The sequence below is a fragment of the Pelobates fuscus genome, chromosome 1, assembly GCF_036172605.1.
Source record: "Pelobates fuscus isolate aPelFus1 chromosome 1, aPelFus1.pri, whole genome shotgun sequence".
NCBI classification, from domain to species: Eukaryota; Metazoa; Chordata; class Amphibia; order Anura; family Pelobatidae; genus Pelobates; species Pelobates fuscus.
In genome coordinates, this window is record NC_086317.1 from 391,735,327 (window position 1) to 391,760,917 (window position 25,591).

At 48.2% G+C, this 25,591-nt stretch overlaps 1 protein-coding gene across 2 annotated transcripts in view; it reads right to left on the reverse strand.

Annotated features, from left to right (window-relative positions):
• TIMELESS (timeless circadian regulator) overlaps positions 1-24,923 on the reverse strand; it is a 92,817-nt gene extending 67,894 nt beyond the window's left edge. Inside the window, exons 1-3 of one of the 2 annotated variants that reach the window (XM_063426943.1) lie at positions 24,809-24,923; positions 6,821-6,958; positions 4,661-4,814 (exon numbers count right to left, since the gene is read on the reverse strand). In XM_063426943.1, the coding sequence (XP_063283013.1) occupies positions 4,661-4,814; positions 6,821-6,917 (251 nt within the window). In that variant the 5' untranslated portion in view covers positions 6,918-6,958; positions 24,809-24,923. Of the gene's footprint in view, positions 1-4,660; positions 4,815-6,820; positions 6,959-24,432; positions 24,532-24,808 lie in introns of those variants that run through there. The other variant, XM_063426951.1, reaches the window with a different exon arrangement.
• Positions 24,924-25,591: the final 668 nt, after the last annotated feature.

Consider the following 25,591-nt stretch of genomic DNA (forward strand, 5'->3'; position numbering starts at 1 on the left):
GCGGTGGGTGGGGGCCCTAAAATTATCAATAGGGGGGTAGGGGGGGGACCTATTGTCCCCCCCTGGCCCCCACCCCTGAGCGGTGGGTGGGGGCCCTAAATACAAAGGGGGTGGGTACCCTAGTTAACCCTCTCCCCCCCCATCCAATCACAGTGCTCTGTGTCATTTTACAAGCGTGGGAAAATTCCAAAGAACTTTCCCACGCTTGTAAAATGACAAAGAGCACTGTGATTGGCTTAAACCCACCAATCAGAGTGTTCTTAGCCTAATTGCAGGGCAAGGCAAGGCTTTATAAGCCTTCCCCCGCCCTGCGGAGCTCAGTCTGCGCGGAGCCCTCCATGGGTGAAGATGGATTATTTTTTTTGCGCTCGGGTTTTTTTTTTTTTTTTTTTATTGCGTCGGTTATTATGGATTTTTATTTGGCCTTTTTTGGGGCTGAAGAAAGAAGATTTTAGAAGAAAGAAAACATCGAATGGTAAGTTGTTTTTATCTTATTTTTTTTTTCTTTACAGGTTTTTAGTTAAAGGGTCCCCCCTCAATATTTTAAGGTGAGGGGGGTAGGTAGGGAGATAAGTTTTTTTTTTTTTGGGGGGGGAAGAGGGTTAACTAGGGTACCCACCCCCTTTGTATTTAGGGCCCCCACCCACCGCTCAGGGGTGGGGGCCAGGGGGGACAATAGGTCCCCCCCTATTGTGAATTTTAGGTAGGCCCCCCCCCCTTATTGTGAATTTTAGGGCCCCCACCCGCCGCACAGGGGTGGGGGCCGGGGGGGGGCAGTATGTCCCCCCCTTATTTTTTATTTTAAGGCCCCCACCCGCCGCACAGGGGTGGGGGCCGGGGGGGCAATAGGTCCCTCCTTATTGATAATTTTAGGGCCCCCACCCGCCGCACAGGGGTGGGGGCCGGGGGGGGGGCAGTATGTCCCCCCCTTATTTTTTATTTTAAGGCCCCCACCCACCACACAGGGGTGGGGGCCGGGGGGGGACAATAGGTCCCCCCTTATTGATAATTTTAGGGCCCCCACCCGCCGCACAGGGGTGGGGGCCGGGGGGGCAGTATGTGCCACCCTTATTTTTAGGGCCCCCACCCACCGCTCAGGGGTGGGGGCAGGGGGGGGAGGGGGGAGGAGAGTAGGTCCCCCCCCCCCCCCCCCCTTCAACCACTATTGTGGCCAGACAGCATCCCTGTGGGTTCGGGCTTCAGCTGTCAGCTGAAGCCACGCCCACAGCAGTGCTGACAGGCTGTCAGCACACAAAGCGCGTTCACAGTGCTTTGTGTGCTGATAGCCCGTCTGATGCATTCACCCAGAATGCATCGGACGAGAGGCCTTTTTAGGGCCTCTGAACTCGGAAGTCCCTCTGGTGGCCGTCTGATTGACTGCAACAAGAGGTGTTCCAAGCTTCCAATGTAAACACTGCATTTTCTCAGAAAATACAGTGCTTACAAGAAAAAGGCTCCGGATAGCTGTAGCACTCACCTAAACAACCTCATTAAGCTGAAGTTGTTCAGGTGACTATAGTGTCCCTTTAAACATGGAGGTGGAAACATTATGCTTTGGGGGGTGTTTTTCCTGCTAAGTGGACCGGACAACTGCACAGCATCAAAAGGGGCCATGTACCGTCAAATCTTGGATGAAAACCTCCTTCCCTCAGCCAAGGCATTGAAAATGGGTCATGGATGGGTAATTCCAAAACACACAGCCAAGACAAAGGAGTGGCTCAAGAAGTAGCACATTATGTTACTGGAGTGGCCCAGCCAGTCTCCAGACCTTAATCCCACAGAAAATCTGTGGAGGGAGCTGAAGGTTCGAGTTACCAAACGTCAGCCTCGAAACCTTAATGACTTGGAGATGATCGGGACAAAATCCCTCCTGAGAAGTGTGCAAACTACAAGACACGTCTGACCTACAAGGGTTTTGCCACCAAGTACTAAGTTGAAGGGATCAAATTTTTTGACATGCTTTTATGGATTTTTTTTTGTTATTCTGTCTCTCACTGTTAAAATACACCTACCATTAAAATGTCTTTGTCAGTGGGCAAACATTCAAAATCACACACTTTTTTCTCCCCTCACTGTAAATGTAACTTTGATGATAGAATGCATATCTATCCTTATCTAAAGGATCACTATAGTTTAAGAAATACAAACCTGCACGTAACAAAAGCTACACTTCACATGAAATTGTATCCAAACAATTGATAGGCGTATACGTACTACATTAAAAAGGAACACTGTAACAACATTAGGAATACAAACAGAAAACACTCCATTAAATACATTTTATTACACTGTAGTTTTCTTTTAAGAATATTTTGTTGGTGTATTTTATATATGAGCCATGTATTGTAATATTATATTCACTTTGTAATAACATTTTATTTTTACACAACTGTATGTTTAAGTGCTTAATATTCATTATTAAAGAACTTCACCGGGAGGGAGAATTTCACTTAAACCCTCTTCCTGCCCCTGCATACAAAGAAGTGACATCACCTTTTGGGATCTTTTTAAAGAATACAAAAACTCCCATAGGTGACAGAGCTACATTAATGGGTTACTTTATCTAAAAAAATAAAATTAAAAAAAAAAGAGCCGGGGGGAGAAACGGGACCCAAGCCAGCAAACGTTACTTAAGCTAAAACCAGTGTTTTTTTTTTTTTTTTTAATTCTTTATTTATTGCAAGGTCAGACACCATATTCAACAGAAAACAATATACCGTATATACTCGAGTATAAGCCAAGTTTTTCAGCACATTTTTTGTGCTGAAAAACCCCAACTCTGCTTATACTCGAGTCAGAGTCTGTATTATGGCAATTTGCATTGCCATAATACAGACTGGGGGGCTGTCAGAGCGGTACTTACCTGTCCTGCAGCTCCTGTCAGCTCCCTTCTCCTCCGCGCCGTCCGTTCAGCACCTCGGTCAGCTCCCACTGTAAATCTCGCGAGAGCCGCGGGGTCATAGTGCGGCTCTCGCAAGACTTACACTGTGAGCTGACCGGACGGCGTGGAGGAGAAGGGAGCTGACAGGAGCTGCAGGACAGGTAAGTAAGAGGTCTGCCAGCACCCCTCTCCCCCCCACTGAACTACCAATGTCACTGGACCACCAGGGAAGGAGCCCCCCTCCCTGCCATGTATCAAGCAAAATACATAAATAATAATAAAATAACAATAAAAAAAAAAAATATAAAAAAAAAAAATTTAAAATAATAATTAATAAAATTAATAATACAACAATAATCAAAATGCCCACCCCCACCAACACATACACAAACACACACTGCATTCACACACACTGCACTCATTATATACACACACTGTAAATAAATATTCAATTAATGTAATTTTTTTTTTATTTAGAAATGTACCAGTAGCTGCTGCATTTCCCACCCTAGTCTTATACTCGAGTCAATAAGTTTTCCCAGTTTTTTGGGGTAAAATTAGGGGCCTCGGCTTATATTCGGGTCGGCTTATACTCGAGTATATACGGTAATACAAAAGCATATACGAACATTTTCATATACCAACATGAACATAATGCTAGCAAAAGTACATAAAACCAGTGTTTTATGAAAACATAATTTTCAGTTGAAGCAACCATTTAAAGCTACAAACAAATCTACTGTATATACTCGAGTATAAGCCGAGGCCCCTAATTTTACCCCAAAAAACTGGGAAAACTTATTGACTCGAGTATAAGACTAGGGTGGGAAATGCAGCAGCTACTAGTAAATTTCTAAATAAAATTAGATCCTAAAAAAATTATATTAATTGAATATTTATTTACAGTGTGTATATAATGAGTGCGTGTGAGTGCAGCGTGTGTGTATAAATGCAGAGTGTGTGTGTATAAATGCAGAGTGTGTGTTGCAGAGCCCTGGTGGGGGGGTGGGCAATTTTATTATTTTATTTTTTTAATTATTTTAATAATTTATTTTTATTATTAATTTTAATTTTATTTAATTATTATTTTTTATAATTATTTTATTTTATTATTATTTTTTTTTTTGTCCCCCCCCCTCCCTGCTTGATACATGGCAGGGAGGGGGGCTCTCACTCCCTGGTGGTCCAGTGGCATTGGCAGTTCAGTGGAGGGGGCTGGCAGAGCTCTTACTTACCTCTCCTGCAGCTCCCTCCTCCTCCGCGCCGGTCCGTGCAGCTCCCAGTGTAAGTCTCCCGGCCACACTATGACCCCACGGCTCTCGCGAGACTTACACTGGGAGCTGACAGAGGTGCTGAACGTACCGGCGCGGAGGAGGAGGGAGCCGACAGGAGCTGCAGGAGAGGTAAGTAAACGCTCTGCAGCCCCCAGTCTGTATTATGGCAATGTAAATTGCCATAATACAGACATTGACTCGAGTATAAGTCGAGTTGGGGTTTTTCAGCACAAAAAATGTGCTGAAAAACTCTGCTTATACTCGAGTATATACGGTAATATTAATTATCCTAGCATGGCTTTTTAGCCCCTGCTTCGATCTTGACAAAAAGCTTAATCCTGGCTAAAGCTTAAAAAAGTCAGACTATGTAGAGTTCTTTAATGTGGAGAACAAACATAGGCATTCTCAGACTACATAGACATAAAGGAAAAATAAATATTGAAAATAAAGGAAGACGGATATAAGCAAGCTGATGGCTTATAGGATAACGAGCAATCTATTTTACCGTATGACTGCATCAAACAGCTGATTGTCATTGTGGTGTTGGATGACCAAATGTATTAAATCATTCTGCAAAATTTGAGCAGCTCCAAGTTGCTGTCGAATATCACGGGTATCATCCTCGTGACGAAGGTAACGGATTAAATCCTTCACGCTCTCTACAGAGGGAAAGTAGGAACTTTGATGTAAACAATTGCAGAAATGTCATGCAGTCCTGTTCTACATTTAACAAATACATTTAAGATCTCAATATGCCTAGTTGCTGAAAATGCCAGGATTTAATACCTGTGAAAATGTATACAATAATGTATACAAAAATGCATACAGTTTGTCAGCCTCTAAGCCTAACAATAGTTGTCCAGAAACATTACTTCTCACTGCTGAATCCAGGAGGAGTAACAGAGGAGGGTTAAACCCCCAGAAAATTATTTAAACACTGAAGGTGTAAATGGCACCAAGACATTTGTGGGCCCATAACTTCAATGAGATGAAATTAAGAAGCTTGGAGTATTTCTCTAACATAGATCAAGGGTAATCAATATTTTAATACATACCACCCATTTATGCATCTTTTTTTTTTTATGGTAAAATTTCCTTACCAACCACTGGTGCTGCATTAACTATTTTCTAGCCCAAGTGCGATTTAAAAAAAAAAAAAAAGTTACTTAAAGCAACACTATAGGATCAGGAACACAAATGTGTTCCTGGCCCTATAGTGTTAAAAACCACCATCTAGCCCCGCTGCCTCCCTAAATATAGTAAAATCTTACTTGTATTCAAATCTGCAGCTGCTGCCTCTGCCCTGCCTGCTTATAGCTGATTCTGTAAGCCAATCGCAATGCTTTCCCATAGGATTGGCTAAGACTGTCTGAGGTAGATCGGGGGCAGAGCCAGCACAAATACAGCCCTGGCCAATCAGCATCTCCTCATAGAGATGGATTGAATCAATGCTTCTCCATGAGGAAAATTCAGTGTCTGCATGCAGAGGGTGAGGACACTGAATGGTAGCACTGCCCCAGTAAGCACATCTAGTAGTCATCCGATGAGTGGCCAGTGGAGTTATCATTAGGCTCTAATGTGAACACTGCATTTTCTCTGAAAATACTGTGTTTACTGCAAAAAAGGGAATTATTCTACTCACCAGAACAAATACAATAAGCTGTAATTGTTCTGGTGACTAGTCTCAGTTTTATTGGAACTTTTTATTTCTACTTTACGCATGTTTATACATATATCATTTAAATTTAATCCATTTAAAAATGTCTTTTCATATTCCCTTTATAAACTCCAACAACAAAGCTGTATTAGGTGGACATTTTTATTACGTGTTACCACAAAAAGAAGATCCCTTTTCTATTCTTCTCCTTTTTATTTCTTCTGTTTTCTCCTTCCTTATTGCACTCACCATCAGGAAGGCTAAACTAGGTAGCCCACAACAAAAAATAAAACAGAAAAGAGGAATATCTATATATCAGCAGTCTCTTTTTCCTCTATTTATTCTCTCCTTCCTTTACTACGGTTTATTTTCCTTCCTTCTTTCTTTTATTTTATGTTATGTTCAGTAAATCAAGTAAACAGAAAATAACCAGTTCAATGTCAGCCACTCTAAACGCCACGCTTCTTCCGGTCCCTGCTTTCACATTGAGTGCACTAGCTGCCCCCCTCTTCCGACGTGTTACATCAGCACGCCACGCCCCCATCCATTTTGATCAGAGAAGTGAGCAGTAAGACTGCAGGGGTGTGATCAATACACCAAAACTGCATCCTTAAGGCAATGTTGTTCTGGTGACTATAGTGTTCATTTAATGAACCGCTACAAACCAGGACTCATCCTGGTGTTTACAGCATTGATAGTTTGGAATTTACACTATGAAAGACAATTTTGTTCAATAGATGGTATTCATTGGCTGAGAGTGTTAGAGGTTGGTTGGCAATGAACCTTGTTTGTGTTAACCCCTTAAGGACACATGACATGTGTGACATGTCATTATTCCCATTTATTCCAGAAGTTTGATATTTGATATTGATATTTATAACATGGAAGTGTAAAATTGTGCATTATCAATGCAGCCAAGGTAATCAGCGGTGCTGATTTTGTTACCTGTACAAAATCCAGTCAAGGAAAAATCCCCCCCCCCCCCCCCACCCCCAAGACAATACTTACCCAGACAATCTGGTTCTTTATGATAAGTGTCTCCTTCCAGGTACCCCAAGGCACTACATGTTGCTAATAGTTCACAATTCATCATGTACAAGTCCATAAATCTCTTGCCACGATGAAATAAGACACAAAATCCCTCACCTGAGAGGAGTAGAAAGATTAAGGCATTGTTATTTTTCATTACATAAATAAACTTATGCACTGTTCTGTATAAAAAAATAGTGTGTAATTAAGTGTTATAAAACTTTCAGAATAATGTTTATATTAGTCTATATTAAACACAGTAGCAGCTACCACACTGAATGTGTAATCCTCCAAAACACACAACCACATGTAATGTAATGCAAAACAGTGGAGTACTTATTTCCTTTTAAAGTGCAGAAGATACATGCATATATACATGCATATATATATATATATATATATATATATATATATATATATATATATATATATATATATATATATATATATATATATATATAGATAGAATGACACTTAACTTGTAGTATTTCAATTTGGAATATATCAGTCTATATCAATCACACGGAAATCACAAAGAACACAGCTGCTAATGACAATAGATTAACTAGGAAAACTCCTAAACTGAGGAAGCCAGGAAAACTGTGAAACACGTTTTTAGGACCATTTGAAATGACTTAATTTTTAATCTTGGTATTTTTTGTATTTTGACTTTTATTGTTTTTATAGATATAGAAATAAAGTGTACATTTTTACTATACCTATCTGGATTCCTGCATCTATACAAAAGGGAGTGTAGTCCCAAACTACACAAAGCTTTGGTACTGAGCCAGGTCACAGTCTTTACACTTGTGGGTATTACCATTACTAGTATCCATATATTTTCAGCTAAGTGGAATTTTACTATATATATTTTCCTTATCTTGAGATATTCTGGGGAGAAGTGTATCCACTACAGTAAAGAGGGGAGTGGCCGCTCTTATACGGACCAGCAGGCCCTTCATACCAGAGCTAGGTTTTATAGCTCTGGATCATGTGAGTGTTCCATTAGCAATCCCTAGTAGTTGTGTTTTAGAAAGTTTTACACTATATGCACTTTATTTTGTATTTAAAAAGGTACAAAGACGGATATTTTCCAAACTGAAATACTACAAGTAAGGGTCATTCTATATATATGCATGTATCTTCTGCACTTTAAAAGGAAATAAGCGCTCCACTGTTTTGCATTATATATGCACTGTTCTGCTACAAGGGAAGGATCCAAGCCTTTTTTCTTCCCCTGTCCAGAGTGTACCCTTTTCCCCCTTTGTCTTTCATTCTAAAAACATTTTCTGCACATATTAACAGTTATGTTTTTCAGAATAACTTAGAATTAATAAAAATATATATATATATAATAATAGTTGAATAAAATACAACCATTACTGAAAATATAAAGAACATGTCACTTGAATTTCAAATAAAAGCTATCGAAGGAGAGAGCCAACATGTGCCATGATTTAACAAATATAAAGCCAAAAAGGAGAAGCAGTGTGTGAAAAACTAAATACACAGTTACGGCTTCCATAGGAATTAATAGGCTAAGAAGCAGACAGGTTTTGATAATCACATGCCCTTGATTGGTCATCAGCAAGTATGACCACCTCTATAATAGCAAAAGTTTGAACAGTTTGGAGCATTAAGGTGTGTGCCCACAATGCCAAGGAGGAAAGACATTAGCAATGATCTTAGAGAAACAATTGTTGCTTCACATTAAACTGGGAAGGGTTGTAAGGCAGTTTCCAAACAATTTAAAGTCCATCAATCTACAGTGAGAAAGATTATTTAAATGTAAACATTTCAAATAGAGAGGAGAAATAGAAACATCCTTTTAGGACACTTGTCAATCGAGCTGTCAAGGGACCCACTCATTTGGTCTCTCCTTGTTCTTTGCTGCAGCTAAAAATAGCAGTGGTGTGAGGACCACATGCCCATCCATAATAAACTCCTATGACACATGGGACAATGTAGCCCAGAAATACAAGCTTGCTAGCAACCCCTCACCCATGACCCCAGTGCTGAGGAACAGGGCTTTCCTACCTGGAATGAGAGTAAGAGATTTTAAGGGCATAGAAGCCACGGGACTGCAACGATACATACACTTATACGTTAATGACAAGGTAGTGACATATGAACACCTAAGTACATTGGCAGACTTGAAACCCCGAGACCATTTTCGCTACATACAGCTTAGAGACTTTGCACAAACCACTGACGTGAAGACGGCGATAGCAATACGACTAACCTTCTTCAAAAACATATGCCTCAACTAGAGCTCACCAACAAGGCTTATCTCCCTACTATATGGCCACCTAAGCTCAGAATCAGAGACAGAGAGAACATTACAACACACAGCCAGGTGGGAGGAAGACCTGTGTGAAAGCCTCAATCTGCACCACGCTACAAGAACAAGTGTACAAAACGCTATACCGATGGTATATAACCCCAGCCAAACAGTACCGCATGAACACTATCCCCACAGACACCTGCTGGCACCTATCTGGGGAAAAGAGCAGCTACATTCACATGTGGTGGAGCTGTCCCAGAGTACAGGAGTACTGGAGGGGAGTAGTGGACCTAAGCTCACATATCTTACAAATGAGGTTTACTATAGATCCCTGGGCATTTCTATTATCCAGACCTACCAAAGGACTGGATAAATTTACACAACGGCTACTAAACATGATATACCTAGCAGCCCGCAGAAACTGGACAAAAACCAGAGACACCCCACTCAGACCTGATTATAGCGAAGCTTAAAGACAACTATTTGATGGACAAACTGGACACTATGACCACCTTCCAAAAAGTTTGGGATCCATGGGAGCAGTTCACAGAGTAGCGACCACCTGACGTAGGGGGTCAAGGGGACCCTTTTCATATCCAGATAAAGACCGTCCATACCAATGGTCCACAAGAGGCGGCGACGGCGGGTCGCTCGGGGGTTACCCTCGCCCTGATGTGAGGGCCGGGGGGACCCACGGGCCACCAGCCCGTTGTCTCAACTGGGATCCAGTTGACCATTACACATTAAGGTCGCTCCCCTAGGAGCCTCCCACAAACCTAGAGCAGAGGGGACGGGGGATGGGGATGGACACTAGTCCCGACGCAACCCACATAGGCCCGTATAACACGACAACGGAAAACACTGACAATAGCTCACTATTTCTCATATTCTTGTTTATATGGTTATATCGTTTTATTGTGTAACTAATCTGATTATGTGAAAACTGTGACAGATTAAGCACGTTAGTCATACATACGAATTGCAATTGAGCATGATGATCATATCGGCTTCTGCGCAAGCCACAGGGCGCATGACTGTCTTTTCTTTCTATGCTCCATGTCACGACAAAGAATTAAAAAAAAAAGTGGTGTGTATAACAAGTAACCTCTCAGGTCTGCAATTAGCATTCTATGGGGCAATACATATCAAAGTTTTTCTTGTGCGTTTTTTTTTTTTTTTTTTTTACAAGAAATGAAAGGTTAGCATTTACCCTCTATACCTTTAGGTGCCACTCTTTTCTGACTTAGTTTATAAAACAAATTAAGCATAGGTTATGTTCTCTGAAAATGCAGTGTTTACATTGAAAAGCCTGCTGTGACAGACTAGACACCAGAACCACTACATTAAGCTGTAGTGGTTCTGGTGACTCTAGTATCCCTTTAAGAATTGTATTTGTGAGGGAGCTGAGCCTGACTGGTAAGTAGAGCAGAAGTGTGCTGGGCTAGCTCCTGAGCTTGGCATGCTAAAAAAGTCATTTAACCCAGTCAATAAGCAGTTTTCACCACAAAATACATCTTCCTGAACAGTGGCGACTTTGATGAGTCGATCTGTACCAGATTCGGAACTCTCCAGGTCCAGACTACCTGCCTTCCACTAGTTGCGGCCTACAAGCTCACCAGACGTTGGAGAGGCAGCCGCTCTCCAGGCACTGTAACCAGTTACACTGACAGACTTCTGCACTCTGCCCCCTCTGGACCGGTGGGGGTCATCCCGGTCCCAGGAGCTCTTCCACAGCTACTCAATGCACTTAGTGTTGCCATGTGGCTTCTAAGATTGCGGCGACCGAGCCAAACCAAGCGGTCGCAAAACTCTGGAGCTCCGAGGCACAAGCGAAGAAAACTGGAAAAATACCTTCACAAACTACCCCTAAACCGCGACAGAGACCCCCCCAGCACCCCCTTAATACTATGGGACGCAAAACGAAAAAGCCAAACCTGGAAAAAACCAACCCGGGACTCACTATAGGAGACATGTGGAGACAGGCCCGAGGAGCAAGTGAGCACAACATGGCGGCGCTCCACGGAGGCTGCTCTGACTTCTCCGACGACCTCTCAGGAGAAGATTACTTACCAGCTCCCAGGGCAGGACAGCCCCAACCGACCACCGTCAACACAGACTCCGCACCAGTGACAGTGACGGTCCTCAAACAAATACTTGCGGACCACCACAACGATATACATAAGGATATCACTGCACTGAGAGGTGATCTCAAAGGGGTGACAACCCGTTTAAACATAATGGAGGGCAGTATGGAATCCAACACCCGGGATATAGGGGAACTCAAACGCACCGTGCAAGAGCTGCAGCTCCAGCAACGCTCGCACGAACACCGCATAGCCGAGCACGAAGACGCCAGACGGTGGGACAACCTGAAAGTCAGGGGACTCCCGGAGGTGATCCCCGAAGCTGAACTACCGAAGGTCGTTCAACGCCTACTCGCACTGATCCTACCGCCAGCACAAGCAGACCGGATACACCCCGACTACCTTTTTAGGGTCCCCAAATCACCAAAAGCACCTACTGGGGCCACCCGGGATACCATAATTGCATTCCGAAACAGAATGGACAAAACCGCAGTACTAGATGCCCTGCAAGGTAGGACACCCCTGCAATTCAAAAACGGGGCGCTGAGCTTTTATGCCGACCTCTCTAGCAGCACCCTGGCCTGGAGACGTTCCTTTCAACCACTGACCTCACTCCTCCGCCAACAAGGCCTTAGATACCGCTGGAGACCGTCTCACACCCTCACCATCCAACAGGGATCAGTCTCACATCAGATCCGGGACATATGCGATGCAACACCGCTTCTACACTCACTAGGCCTACCTATGGACTCCCTCAAGCAAACAGACCAGAAAAGTCCGACATCCCCACAGCACAGTTGGGACCCGACTAGAACTGTCCCATTCGTACCACAAGGACGCACACCCGACCCATACGTCGCTGTTACAACTTGAACTGTACCGGGGGCCAGATTGCCGACCTAGCGGTGCACGGCTGCAAGTTCACTGGACTTAAAAATGGACTCCCCACTGTAGTTACCAATAGTTGGTAGTGTAAACGTAAGTGACCCACAGTTAATATAAATGTTGATGGCATCTAATGAGAAGGCCCCCCTAGACTACCACGCTGGGGCCACGGGACTCACATTGCTTTTAATTCTAGTTACCAGTTCTTTTACCTATTTGATTGCACTCACCTTCGTTATTGTTTTTATTTTAACTTGCATTTCTTAAGCTGGTACCATTACTCCCACACCCTCAGGGGACCCCCTATCATGTCTTACTGTCAGAAGTGAAGGGAGACCCGGAGGAAGAGACATGTAGGGATTTGTTTGCTTTCTAACCCAGCCACCCCCCTGACCATAAAGCAGGACTGAATGTATGTTCACAGTATTTTTACATGCAAAATATAACTTCACGACCGCTTACTACCACAACAAGTTTTTTCTTGTTTATTTTTCTTCTTATTTTTATTTTTAACTCAGTCTGCGTACATCAAACAAATTGTTTTTTGTAGCACAACCTATTTCTAATTGGTTACTAACTTGGTCTCATTGAGTAACCACAAATTAGTTTGAAGCCAAAACTGTCAGCCGGTCTCATACATCACTCATTTGATAGATTGGGACTTGAGCGGCTGTCATAACTTGCAGATTCTCATTTGCCTAATCAATAACCTTGTGCCCCAGGTATTTATTGCATGTGTAACAAGACACCATGCTTTCCTCTCTAATTCTCTGACCTAGTACACATGTGCTACCGGGGTGCATCTCGAGGGGGCACCAAACCTGCTCTGACTGACACAGCACACATTATTCAATATAGCTTAGTGAGAGGAGACGTAATGGGCATCCAATGTATGTACTTTTTTTTATTTTTATTATTATAATTATTTTACAGCGACGCTGACGAGGCCGTAGACCTAGCCACTTATAACAAATGCTACCATTTGCTCCCGACACCACGGTAGATAATCTATATCAGGTACACATTCATTGTTCTCCTAGGTTTAAAAAATGCTTACCCTGGCGGTGAATAGGCTGGTTCGTTCTCATGAACCGCACAAATTCTTATGCTAATGACTAACGCGTAAGAATCTCTTATAACGCGTAGCTTGTCCATAACTTTTTACTGTAGCGAGAATCTAAGCATCTAAACGCTAAACACTCGCAGAAGAGCGATATCATGCACCTACACTGACTCTCAACGAGATCACACTAACTATAAGCTTGATAACCTACACATGTTTCAACTACTCTTCCAATGTTATTAAGAAAGTAATTTTTGTATGTGTTCTCTTTAAAATACAAAAAGTGCTGTATAATCTGCCATGTCATACAATGTTAAAATGTTGTGAAATAAGCATGCAGCTGCTGTCGTGGCCCTGTATGCCAAATGTTCTTTCATGCACAATGAAAATAAAGAATTAAAAAAAAAAAAAAAAAAAAAAAAAAAAGATTGCGGCGACCGCTTCCAGAGGCTCAGCCGAGACCCTTGTCGCATCCATGCTGGCTAAACTAGACCTAATATTTGCAAGGTTCTGGGAAAGGATAGAGGCAAGGAAGCAACATGAACAGATGGTTAATTCGCCTAACTCAGCATCACAAACTACTAGGCTGCACCAGATCACGCCTTCCATGAGGTCTCCCGGCACCCTGTCAAATTAGAGAACACCTACTCCTACTGAGCGGATTCTGAGAGAACCCGGAGCTGCTAAACATTCGGAGCCCCATGAGCCGGTAGCAGAGAACGCAGGAGCTTCGGGCCAAGCCATAGCCCAGAAAACCAGGACTCTGATTTTTGCCCCTCAAGATGGCGACTTCAGCACAAGAGAGGTCTCGCAGCAAGCATACACAAGCTTTACATCAGTGCTTCCACGCTGCACATATCTCCTTACAAGGGGCCTTCTGACGAAACGCCAACAATATGCTCCCAAATCGGAAATAGGGTGAAGGAACACAGTGGTGACCGCCTCATCCTGATCTACATACCATGTGGTGGACTCCTGTATTATTCTATGCTGACCTGATAACGTTAGATGGCGTACCTTGCCTTTTATTTTCACTCAGAGAAATTGAGTCTAGCATGCTTAAAACCTAATCACTGGTCATTTACATTTCTAGAGCATATCTGATTTTCCATCCTGCTAGTGAGCACAAATAATCAAGGCATAACAGTTTAACTTTCTACCAGCAATTAGACATAGAAGCCTCACTTGAGAAAGTACGCCAACATATCCTTGTTTTCACCTTTTACCTTTAAAAAGTGCACTACTCATGATATGTGAAGCAACTTACCAGTGAGTTCACCTGAATCTTGCTGATGTCAATTTATGCATATTTGTTTACCCCTGCACTACCAAAAATAAAGAATAATAAAAAAAGAAAAAAAAAAAGAATTTGTATTTGTGGTGTTAAAAATAAAGTTTTGTTAGAATAAATAAAATTTTAAAAAAGCTCCAAGATTCCAAGCAAATTTGCCAAGCCCTGTTGTACTGTATAAAGTTACATTCCATATGATGCGACAACACATCAGGTAACAAAGAGAGGAAAAAATAAATAAATAAATAAAAAGAAATACAAAACCACATGTGAACAAATTCTGTCAAAAAAAAAAAAAAAGAAAGTTTTTTATGTTAAGATGATAGTTTTAACTCCATCATGACAGATGACATGCCAAAAAATAAGACAAGATGGGAAGGCAATAACACGTCACAAAAGGTAAATATAATGCATTTTAAATTGAAAGCAAAAAACCTGGTACTAGAAGACGTTACAAACACTTTCATTAAAATGTGTTTTCTGATCTAAACTGCAATTTGCAATGTAAATTAAACTGTTTTTAATCAGATTTGTTATATGACACACCACAACAGCTCTTTCAGAAACTAATAATTTGACTTTATAATTAATTCAATTTTATGGTAATCATTAATCTGCAGAATGCCTAGATCAATAAAAGCTCATATTTATCAGCTGTACTTTTCTATCATTTAAAGATCTTTCAAGAAATATGCTTGAGTATTTCTTAAAAGAAATACACAAACCCCGAAAGGCTAGTCAACTTCATTCAGACACTTCATAAAAGCCATTGGTGCCTAAATTATGATTTCTGTTTGATCAGATCTGTCTGCCTTACCTGCCCATGAGCAAGTTGGAGAATATAGGAGCTTGTGTTGAGTTTTCAGGGCACTGATTGTAAAATCTGCAAGATACTCTAAATCTTTACACTGAAGGAAGGTGCCGCTCTATGCTGGGTCAGGAGGAGGGAACAAAGCAGGATAGTGCATCACTTGTGTTATGCAAGAAGTCTATTTACTCAGAGTCCCACACTGACCTAACCTAGATTGTTAACCATTCTAACCTAGCAGCACACAACACCAATAAAGGCACGCAGGAAAAAAAAAAAGCATCTCTGTGAGCTGGAAAGCGAAAAAAAGCTGCAGAAAAAAAAATAATATTTCCAGTTTTGTTGACATTTTTATATAGCCATATGTGTTTTGTTTTTCAAGTCCAAACCAGCCATGAATCAACTTATAAGAGCTCCTAACTGGAGTCCAAGCAAATGAACTCAACTTGACTGCAAATATCTGCGGAATGAATGGTTTGAGATTGTCGGAGCCTGGGGTCCCTTATTAAACGGATACTGTAGAGCAGGGGTTCTCAACCCAGTCCTCAGGACACCCTACCAGTCCAGGATTTGGGGATTACCTGGGTGTGTCTAAGGTGTTTATAAAAAGGGGAAAAAAAACACCTTAGACTCTAGAGGGGGGGGGGAGGAAGAGGGGGGGGAGGGGAAGGAAGAGGGGGGGGAGGGGAAGGAAGAGGGGGGGGAGGGGAAGGAAGAGGGGGGGAGGGGAAGGAAGAGGGGGGGAGGGGAAGGAAGAGGGGGGGGAGGGGAAGGAAGAGGGGGGGGAGGGGAAGGAAGAGGGGGGGAGGGGAAGGAAGAGGGGGGAGGGGAAGGAAGAGGGGGGGAGGGGAAGGAAGAGGGGGGGGAGGGGAAGGAAGAGGGGGGGGAGGGGAAGGAAGAGGGGGGGGAGGGGAAGGAAGAGGGGGGGAGGGGAAGGAAGAGGGGGGGAGGGGAAGGAAGAGGGGGGGAGGGGAAGGAAGAGGGGGGGAGGGGAAGGAAGAGGGGGGGAGGGGAAGGAAGAGGGGGGGAGGGGAAGGAAGAGGGGGGGAGGCGAAGGAAGAGGGGGGGAGGCGAAGGAAGAGGGGGGGAGGCGAAGGAAGAGGGGGGGAGGCGAAGGAAGAGGGGGGGAGGCGAAGGAAGAGGGGGGGAGGCGAAGGAAGAGGGGGGGAGGCGAAGGAAGGGGGGGAGGCGAAGGAAGAGGGGGGGAGGCGAAGGAAGAGGGGGGAGGCGAAGGAAGAGGGGGGAGGCGAAGGAAGAGGGGGGGAGGGGAAGGAAGAGGGGGGAGGGGAAGGAAGAGGGGGGAGGGGAAGGAAGAGGGGGGAGGGGAAGGAAGAGGGGGGAGGGGAAGGAAGAGGGGGGAGGGGAAGGAAGAGGGGGGAGGGGAAGGAAGAGGGGGGAGGGGAAGGAAGAGGGGGGAAGGAAGAGGGGGGAGGGGAAGGAAGGGGGGGAGGGGAAGGAAGGGGGGGAGGGGAAGGAAGGGGGAGGGGAAGGAAGGGGGGAGGGGAAGGAAGGGGGGGAGGGGAAGGAAGGGGGGGAGGGGAAGGAAGGGGGGGAGGGGAAGGAAGGGGGGGAGGGGAAGGAAGGGGGGAGGGGAAGGAAGGGGGGGAGGGGAAGGAAGGGGGGGAGGGGAAGGAAGGGGGGGAGGGGAAGGAAGGGGGGGAGGGGAAGGAAGGGGGGGAGGGGAAGGAAGGGGGGGAGGGGAAGGAAGAGGGGAAGGAAGAGGGGGGGAGGGGAAGGAAGAGGGGGGGAGGGGAAGGAAGGGGGGGGGAGGGGAAGGAAGGGGGGGAGGGGAAGGAAGAGGGGGGGAGGGGAAGGAAGAGGGGGGAGGGGAAGGAAGAGGGGGGAGGGGAAGGAAGAGGGGGGAGGGGAAGGAAGAGGGGGGAGGGGAAGGAAGAGGGGGGAGGGGAAGGAAGAGGGGGGAGGGGAAGGAAGAGGGGGGGAGGGGAAGGAAGAGGGGGGAGGGGAAGGAAGAGGGGGGGAGGGGAAGGAAGAGGGGGGGGAGGGGAAGGAAGAGGGGGGGAGGGGAAGGAAGAGGGGGGGAGGGGAAGGAAGAGGGGGGGAGGGGAAGGAAGAGGGGGGGAGGGGAAGGAAGAGGGGGGGAGGGGAAGGAAGAGGGGGGGAGGGGAAGGAAGAGGGGGGAGGGGAAGGAAGAGGGGGGGAGGGGAAGGAAGAGGGGGGGAGGGGAAGGAAGAGGGGGGGAGGGGAAGGAAGAGGGGGGGAGGGGAAGGAAGAGGGGGGGAGGGGAAGGAAGAGGGGGGAGGGGAAGGAAGGGGGGGGAAGGAAGGGGAAGGAAGAGGGGGGAGGGGAAGGAAGGGGGGGGAAGGAAGGGGGGGGGAGGAAGGGGGGGAAGGGTGGAAGGAAGGGGGGGGGGCGGACAATACGATGGCGGCAGCTCTGAACTCCCAGTTCCCCACACTGCTCACTTGTGCCCTCTGTGATAATGGTGGGAGCTGGAATCGGACATCACTCTGGCCCCGGTATCACAGAGCGAGCGGGAGCAGTGTGAGGACCTGGGAGATTGCAGGAGCCCACCTGGACCACAGGAAAAGGACCCACACCAGCTCTCCTAAAGGTAAGGAGGCTGTATGGACCTAAAGAAAAAAAATTAAACCGCGATAAATAATATTAATTTGTGATTGTGTGAGCATGAATGTACAAGAGTGTCTCTCAAAATCAGTGAGATTGTGTCTGTTATTGAGAGCAGGTCAGTGTGCATGTCTGTCAGTGAGTGTTTCAAACCTGTGAGAGAGTGCATCTATGTGTGTGTACAAGTCAGTGTGTATATGTGGGGCATTGTATGTGCACCCAGCAAACACCAACGGTACAGACAGACACTAAATACAAGTACACCACTGCTTTCAAATAGCAACAGTACATACAAACATACAAATGCATTCAAATGCTAACACTACACACAAATACATACATTACATACATACGTATATTTGTCAAATAGACAAAACATGCTTAAAATGTGTCGTTATTTATTTCCTATTGTGTTAAGAAGTGTTTATGCAAATTTTTTTAATTGGCATTGTTAACATATACTATAGTCTTTGCATATGTTGACTTACTCTTCCAACCAGAGGTACTCTGGTAGTACATTGGAGGAGGGGGGCGGAAATCAGTCTTGAGGGTCTCGACCAATCCAATGTTTTCTCATAGGAAAGAAAGCATTTGGAGGCTATTGCGCATGCACAGTAGGGAATCGGTTTTGCCGATATTCAGATTTTTTTGCAAGTATCGTATTGGCCGATAATCACTAATACCGATAATGAGGTGGGCCGGAGCGTCCATAAGGCTCTCACTGAGAGAGGACGTCCTGTCAGTCCAGCCGGGTACAGAAGACTGAATCTCTGGGAACACTCTGGGACCGGTGAGGGGGGGGGAGAGAGAGAGAGAGAACACTCTGGGACCGGTGAGGGAGGGGGGGGGAGAGAGAGAGAGAGAGAGAGAACACTCTGGGACCGGTGAGGGGGGGGGAGGGAGAGAGAGAGAGAGAGAGAGAACACTCTGGGACCGGTGAGGGGGGGGGAAGGAGAGAGAGAGAGAGAGAGAGAACACTCTGGGACCGGGGGGAAGGAGAGAGAGAGAGAGAGAGAGAGAGAGAGAACACTCTGGGACCGGGGGGAAGGAGAGAGAGAGAGAGAGAGAGAGAGAGAGAGAACACTCTGGGACCGGGGGGAAGGAGAGAGAGAGAGAGAGAGAGAGAGAGAGAGAACACTCTGGGACCGGGGGGAAGGAGAGAGAGAGAGAGAGAGAGAGAGAGAGAGAGAACACTCTGGGACAGGGGGGGAAGGAGAGAGAGGGGGGAGAGAACACTGGGACAGGGGGGGAGAGAACACTCTGGGACAGGGGGGGAGAGAACACTCTGGGACAGGGGGGGAGAGAACACTCTGGGACAGGGGGGGAGAGAACACTCTGGGACAGGGGGGGAGAGAACACTCTGGGACAGGGGGGGAGAGAACACTCTGGGACAGGGGGGGAGAGAACACTCTGGGACAGGGGGGGAGAGAACACTCTGGGACAGGGGGGGAGAGAACACTCTGGGACAGGGGGGGAGAGAACACTCTGGGACAGGGGGGGAGAGAACACTCTGGGACAGGGGGGGAGAGAACACTCTGGGACAGGGGGGGAGAGAACACTCTGGGACAGGGGGGGAGAGAACACTCTGGGACAGGGGGGGAGAGAACACTCTGGGACAGGGGGGGAGAGAACACTCTGGGACAGGGGGGGAGAGAACACTCTGGGACAGGGGGGGAGAGAACACTCTGGGACAGGGGGGGAGAGAACACTCTGGGACAGGGGGGGAGAGAACACTCTGGGACAGGGGGGGAGAGAACACTCTGGGACAGGGGGGGAGAGAACACTCTGGGACAGGGGGGGAGAGAACACTCTGGGACAGGGGGGGAGAGAACACTCTGGGACAGGGGGGGAGAGAACACTCTGGGACAGGGGGGGAGAGAACACTCTGGGACAGGGGGGGAGAGAACACTCTGGGACAGGGGGGGAGAGAACACTCTGGGACAGGGGGGGAGAGAACACTCTGGGACAGGGGGGGAGAGAACACTCTGGGACAGGGGGGGAGAGAACACTCTGGGACAGGGGGGGAGAGAACACTCTGGGACAGGGGGGGAGAGAACACTCTGGGACAGGGGGGGAGAGAACACTCTGGGACAGGGGGGGAGAGAACACTCTGGGACAGGGGGGGAGAGAACACTCTGGGACAGGGGGGGAGAGAACACTCTGGGACAGGGGGGGAGAGAACACTCTGGGACAGGGGGGGAGAGAACACTCTGGGACAGGGGGGGAGAGAACACTCTGGGACAGGGGGGGAGAGAACACTCTGGGACAGGGGGGGAGAGAACACTCTGGGACAGGGGGGGAGAGAACACTCTGGGACAGGGGGGGAGAGAACACTCTGGGACAGGGGGGGAGAGAACACTCTGGGACAGGGGGGGAGAGAACACTCTGGGACAGGGGGGGAGAGAACACTCTGGGACAGGGGGGGAGAGAACACTCTGGGACAGGGGGGGAGAGAACACTCTGGGACAGGGGGGGAGAGAACACTCTGGGACAGGGGGGGAGAGAACACTCTGGGACAGGGGGGGAGAGAACACTCTGGGACAGGGGGGGAGAGAACACTCTGGGACAGGGGGGGAGAGAACACTCTGGGACAGGGGGGGAGAGAACACTCTGGGACAGGGGGGGAGAGAACACTCTGGGACAGGGGGGGAGAGAACACTCTGGGACAGGGGGGGAGAGAACACTCTGGGACAGGGGGGGAGAGAACACTCTGGGACAGGGGGGGAGAGAACACTCTGGGACAGGGGGGGAGAGAACACTCTGGGACAGGGGGGGAGAGAACACTCTGGGACAGGGGGGGAGAGAACACTCTGGGACAGGGGGGGAGAGAACACTCTGGGACAGGGGGGGAGAGAACACTCTGGGACAGGGGGGGAGAGAACACTCTGGGACAGGGGGGGAGAGAACACTCTGGGACAGGGGGGGAGAGAACACTCTGGGACAGGGGGGGAGAGAACACTCTGGGACAGGGGGGGAGAGAACACTCTGGGACAGGGGGGGAGAGAACACTCTGGGACAGGGGGGGAGAGAACACTCTGGGACAGGGGGGGAGAGAACACTCTGGGACAGGGGGGGAGAGAACACTCTGGGACAGGGGGGGAGAGAACACTCTGGGACAGGGGGGGAGAGAACACTCTGGGACAGGGGGGGAGAGAACACTCTGGGACAGGGGGGGAGAGAACACTCTGGGACAGGGGGGGAGAGAACACTCTGGGACAGGGGGGGAGAGAACACTCTGGGACAGGGGGGGAGAGAACACTCTGGGACAGGGGGGGAGAGAACACTCTGGGACAGGGGGGGAGAGAACACTCTGGGACAGGGGGGGAGAGAACACTCTGGGACAGGGGGGGAGAGAACACTCTGGGACAGGGGGGGAGAGAACACTCTGGGACAGGGGGGGAGAGAACACTCTGGGACAGGGGGGGAGAGAACACTCTGGGACAGGGGGGGAGAGAACACTCTGGGACAGGGGGGGAGAGAACACTCTGGGACAGGGGGGGAGAGAACACTCTGGGACAGGGGGGGAGAGAACACTCTGGGACAGGGGGGGAGAGAACACTCTGGGACAGGGGGGGAGAGAACACTCTGGGACAGGGGGGGAGAGAACACTCTGGGACAGGGGGGGAGAGAACACTCTGGGACAGGGGGGGAGAGAACACTCTGGGACAGGGGGGGAGAGAACACTCTGGGACAGGGGGGGAGAGAACACTCTGGGACAGGGGGGGAGAGAACACTCTGGGACAGGGGGGGAGAGAACACTCTGGGACAGGGGGGGAGAGAACACTCTGGGACAGGGGGGGAGAGAACACTCTGGGACAGGGGGGGAGAGAACACTCTGGGACAGGGGGGGAGAGAACACTCTGGGACAGGGGGGGAGAGAACACTCTGGGACAGGGGGGGAGAGAACACTCTGGGACAGGGGGGGAGAGAACACTCTGGGACAGGGGGGGAGAGAACACTCTGGGACAGGGGGGGAGAGAACACTCTGGGACAGGGGGGGAGAGAACACTCTGGGACAGGGGGGGAGAGAACACTCTGGGACAGGGGGGGAGAGAACACTCTGGGACAGGGGGGGAGAGAACACTCTGGGACAGGGGGGGAGAGAACACTCTGGGACAGGGGGGGAGAGAACACTCTGGGACAGGGGGGGAGAGAACACTCTGGGACAGGGGGGGAGAGAACACTCTGGGACAGGGGGGGAGAGAACACTCTGGGACAGGGGGGGAGAGAACACTCTGGGACAGGGGGGGAGAGAACACTCTGGGACAGGGGGGGAGAGAACACTCTGGGACAGGGGGGGAGAGAACACTCTGGGACAGGGGGGGAGAGAACACTCTGGGACAGGGGGGGAGAGAACACTCTGGGACAGGGGGGGAGAGAACACTCTGGGACAGGGGGGGAGAGAACACTCTGGGACAGGGGGGGAGAGAACACTCTGGGACAGGGGGGGAGAGAACACTCTGGGACAGGGGGGGAGAGAACACTCTGGGACAGGGGGGGAGAGAACACTCTGGGACAGGGGGGGAGAGAACACTCTGGGACAGGGGGGGAGAGAACACTCTGGGACAGGGGGGGAGAGAACACTCTGGGACAGGGGGGGAGAGAACACTCTGGGACAGGGGGGGAGAGAACACTCTGGGACAGGGGGGGAGAGAACACTCTGGGACAGGGGGGGAGAGAACACTCTGGGACAGGGGGGGAGAGAACACTCTGGGACAGGGGGGGAGAGAACACTCTGGGACAGGGGGGGAGAGAACACTCTGGGACAGGGGGGGAGAGAACACTCTGGGACAGGGGGGGAGAGAACACTCTGGGACAGGGGGGGAGAGAACACTCTGGGACAGGGGGGGAGAGAACACTCTGGGACAGGGGGGGAGAGAACACTCTGGGACAGGGGGGGAGAGAACACTCTGGGACAGGGGGGGAGAGAACACTCTGGGACAGGGGGGGAGAGAACACTCTGGGACAGGGGGGGAGAGAACACTCTGGGACAGGGGGGGAGAGAACACTCTGGGACAGGGGGGGAGAGAACACTCTGGGACAGGGGGGGAGAGAACACTCTGGGACAGGGGGGGAGAGAACACTCTGGGACAGGGGGGGAGAGAACACTCTGGGACAGGGGGGGAGAGAACACTCTGGGACAGGGGGGGAGAGAACACTCTGGGACAGGGGGGGAGAGAACACTCTGGGACAGGGGGGGAGAGAACACTCTGGGACAGGGGGGAGAGAACATTCTGGGACGGAGTCTTGATGGCTTCCAAGTAGGTGAGGGGAGCTTCCTGTTGGGTGTGGAAGTCCTTCAAAGGAAATTTAGGTGTGCCAGTTGAGTGCCTAGTGTCCGATGGTGACCGGGGAAGTTAGTACTGGGTAGTTATCCCATGCCAGGTGTATGTATTTTATTTTATTTTTTTTAAGGAATTTTAGGACATTAATAGAATTAAACAATGAAACATAAGCCTTTTAACGAAAAACTTAAAACAGAAAGACATGACTTGACAGTGTGGTATATTATCCTTCGAGCTCGCACAGTCCCTTCAGGTCGGAGCTGCAGGATGTTTGCTCCCTCAAGGGGTAAAGGGCACAGTTCTCTCCGTGTCCCAGGTATGTGAACTGGATGGAGTTGCTGTCAGCGCTTCTCTTGTGGGAATCCTCAGGGCTCAGAGAAAGGAGTCTGCTTCCTGGTGACTATCAGGGTGCATGGTAAAACACACCTGTACTCAATGCCTGCATCGCGCAGGTGGGCTGGTCATAGGCTCCATTGATCGGTGCCATAGTAATCTGTTGCAGGTTATATCTTTTGAAGAAGGTGAGTTGAGAGGTTTTGAAATTGAACAGGGTCTTCCCCGGACAGCAGCCATTAGTCGAATCTTGTCGGTGGTCAAGTGGCATCTGACGATGACGCCCTGTGAGGCTTGTGGTGGTGCTTGCCTCGGTTTTGGGATGCAAAAGAAGCCCTCAAAAGGTGAGTTTCTTTGCCTGGGCGTGCGGCATGAGGGAGGTGGTAAGTCGTCTGAGGTAGTGGGGTAGTTCGCCAACGGGGTCGGGTATATGCCAGATCTTGAGGTTTACACTCACGTTGCAGCCCTATGCCAGGTCCACCCTGGTTGTGAGAGTGGCCTGGGAAGACTGCAAATGGTGAATGGATTCTATTAGACCTTGGACCTCCTGCCTCAAGTCCAAGATGTCCTCCTCGGACGCCGGTGTGCGTGCCGTGAATGCCATGAATTTGGTTTTGAGCAGACAACCAGTGGCACCTATGACCGTCGTCACTCTATGCTTTGTGAAAGTTACATTTCTGAAGCCTGATAGTGGCGGGGGGGGGGGGACCAGACGCTGGAGGCATCTTTTTGGTTAACCCGTTCAAGACCTGTTTAACCCCTTGAGGTAAGAGTGAGCCTGAAAGCTTCCTTGCACCATAACTAAATTTAGATTAAGTTGTTATGGTGCCGTAAGGTGACAAATATGCCTTTAAAAAAATGGACCACACGATGCTTCTCAATGGTAAAAGGAACAAGCTTGTGGATTGCTATAAAACAAAAATAATTAAAAAAAAAAAAAAAATTAACTCATGCATTAGGTTACAAACTTACCTTAATCCGTCTCTCCCCCAGAGGGGGGAGTTCGTAGTTACTAAGCGCTTTGTGAGATTTAACGTTCAGTGTCAGGGGCCATGGCGATTGTTAAACACCCGGTGTTTGCTCCCTTTGTCAGAACTTCCTCCCCAGCTCACAGGAACCCGCGGGAAACTGCCAGCAGCCAGCCTCCCAAACTGGAATATACCAACACATCGCGCCTGACTGGGGAGGGAGGGGGATATGTTAGATGTAAACAAATACCTTATAATTGTTTTTCTGCGATTTTGTAGTATAATAACGATATTTGCAAGTATTATGTTATTGTTCTGTCAACTATGCCGGCAATGGAATTGAGTTAGTGAAAACAGAGTACAATGGGAAATAATCCCACCCCCGTATGTGCGTGAACCTGCCCATTGGTTGGCGGGAAATTTGCAGTCAGTCGCTTAGTGTCTGAGTCCTCAGGACCAGCTCCTTGTAAACGCAGCATGTCTGGGAGAGCAGCTGTAAGCTGGGAGGCGGGAGATAGAGCGGGATATATTTACATCTTCTTACTAACACATTGTGTATTTTAGGTTATTCTGTTTAATTTGCAATGCTTGATGGTTCCAGTATCCTAATGGACGAGTTTTGTGGATAATTATTTTTTTTTTTGGCTTTGTGGAGATCCATGTGTCAACCGATTTCAAAACGGCTGACACATGGTAAATACCGATCGCAGTGACAGCCTGTCACTGCGATCAGAAGCTGCAGACGCGGTCCCCAGGCACAGAGGGGCTGCCTGGGGGGCAAAGCATGCCCCCCAACCGCGTTCTGCAGCGGCCATGTGCCGCCGGCCACGTGGGGGGTAAGACCGCACAGGACGTTCTATGCCTGCGGCGTTTAGAGCCGGCCAATTAAGGACGGCATATAACGTCCGGACTGAGCCAAATGTACACGTGGTCAAAACGTAAACAAAATCTGGAATTTGCGCTATATGTCTGTTGAACCGTAATTCGCCTCTTTCATATTATGTGCACCCAAACTTATTATATATCATGTTATTCAGGGGAAACAGGGCTTCCATTTAACATCAAATATTTAGGTATGAAACATAATTTAATATTCATAAAATAGTTTTAATTAAAATGGGAGAAAATCTTTTTTCTTTTTAGTTCTAAGTGACATTTTAGCT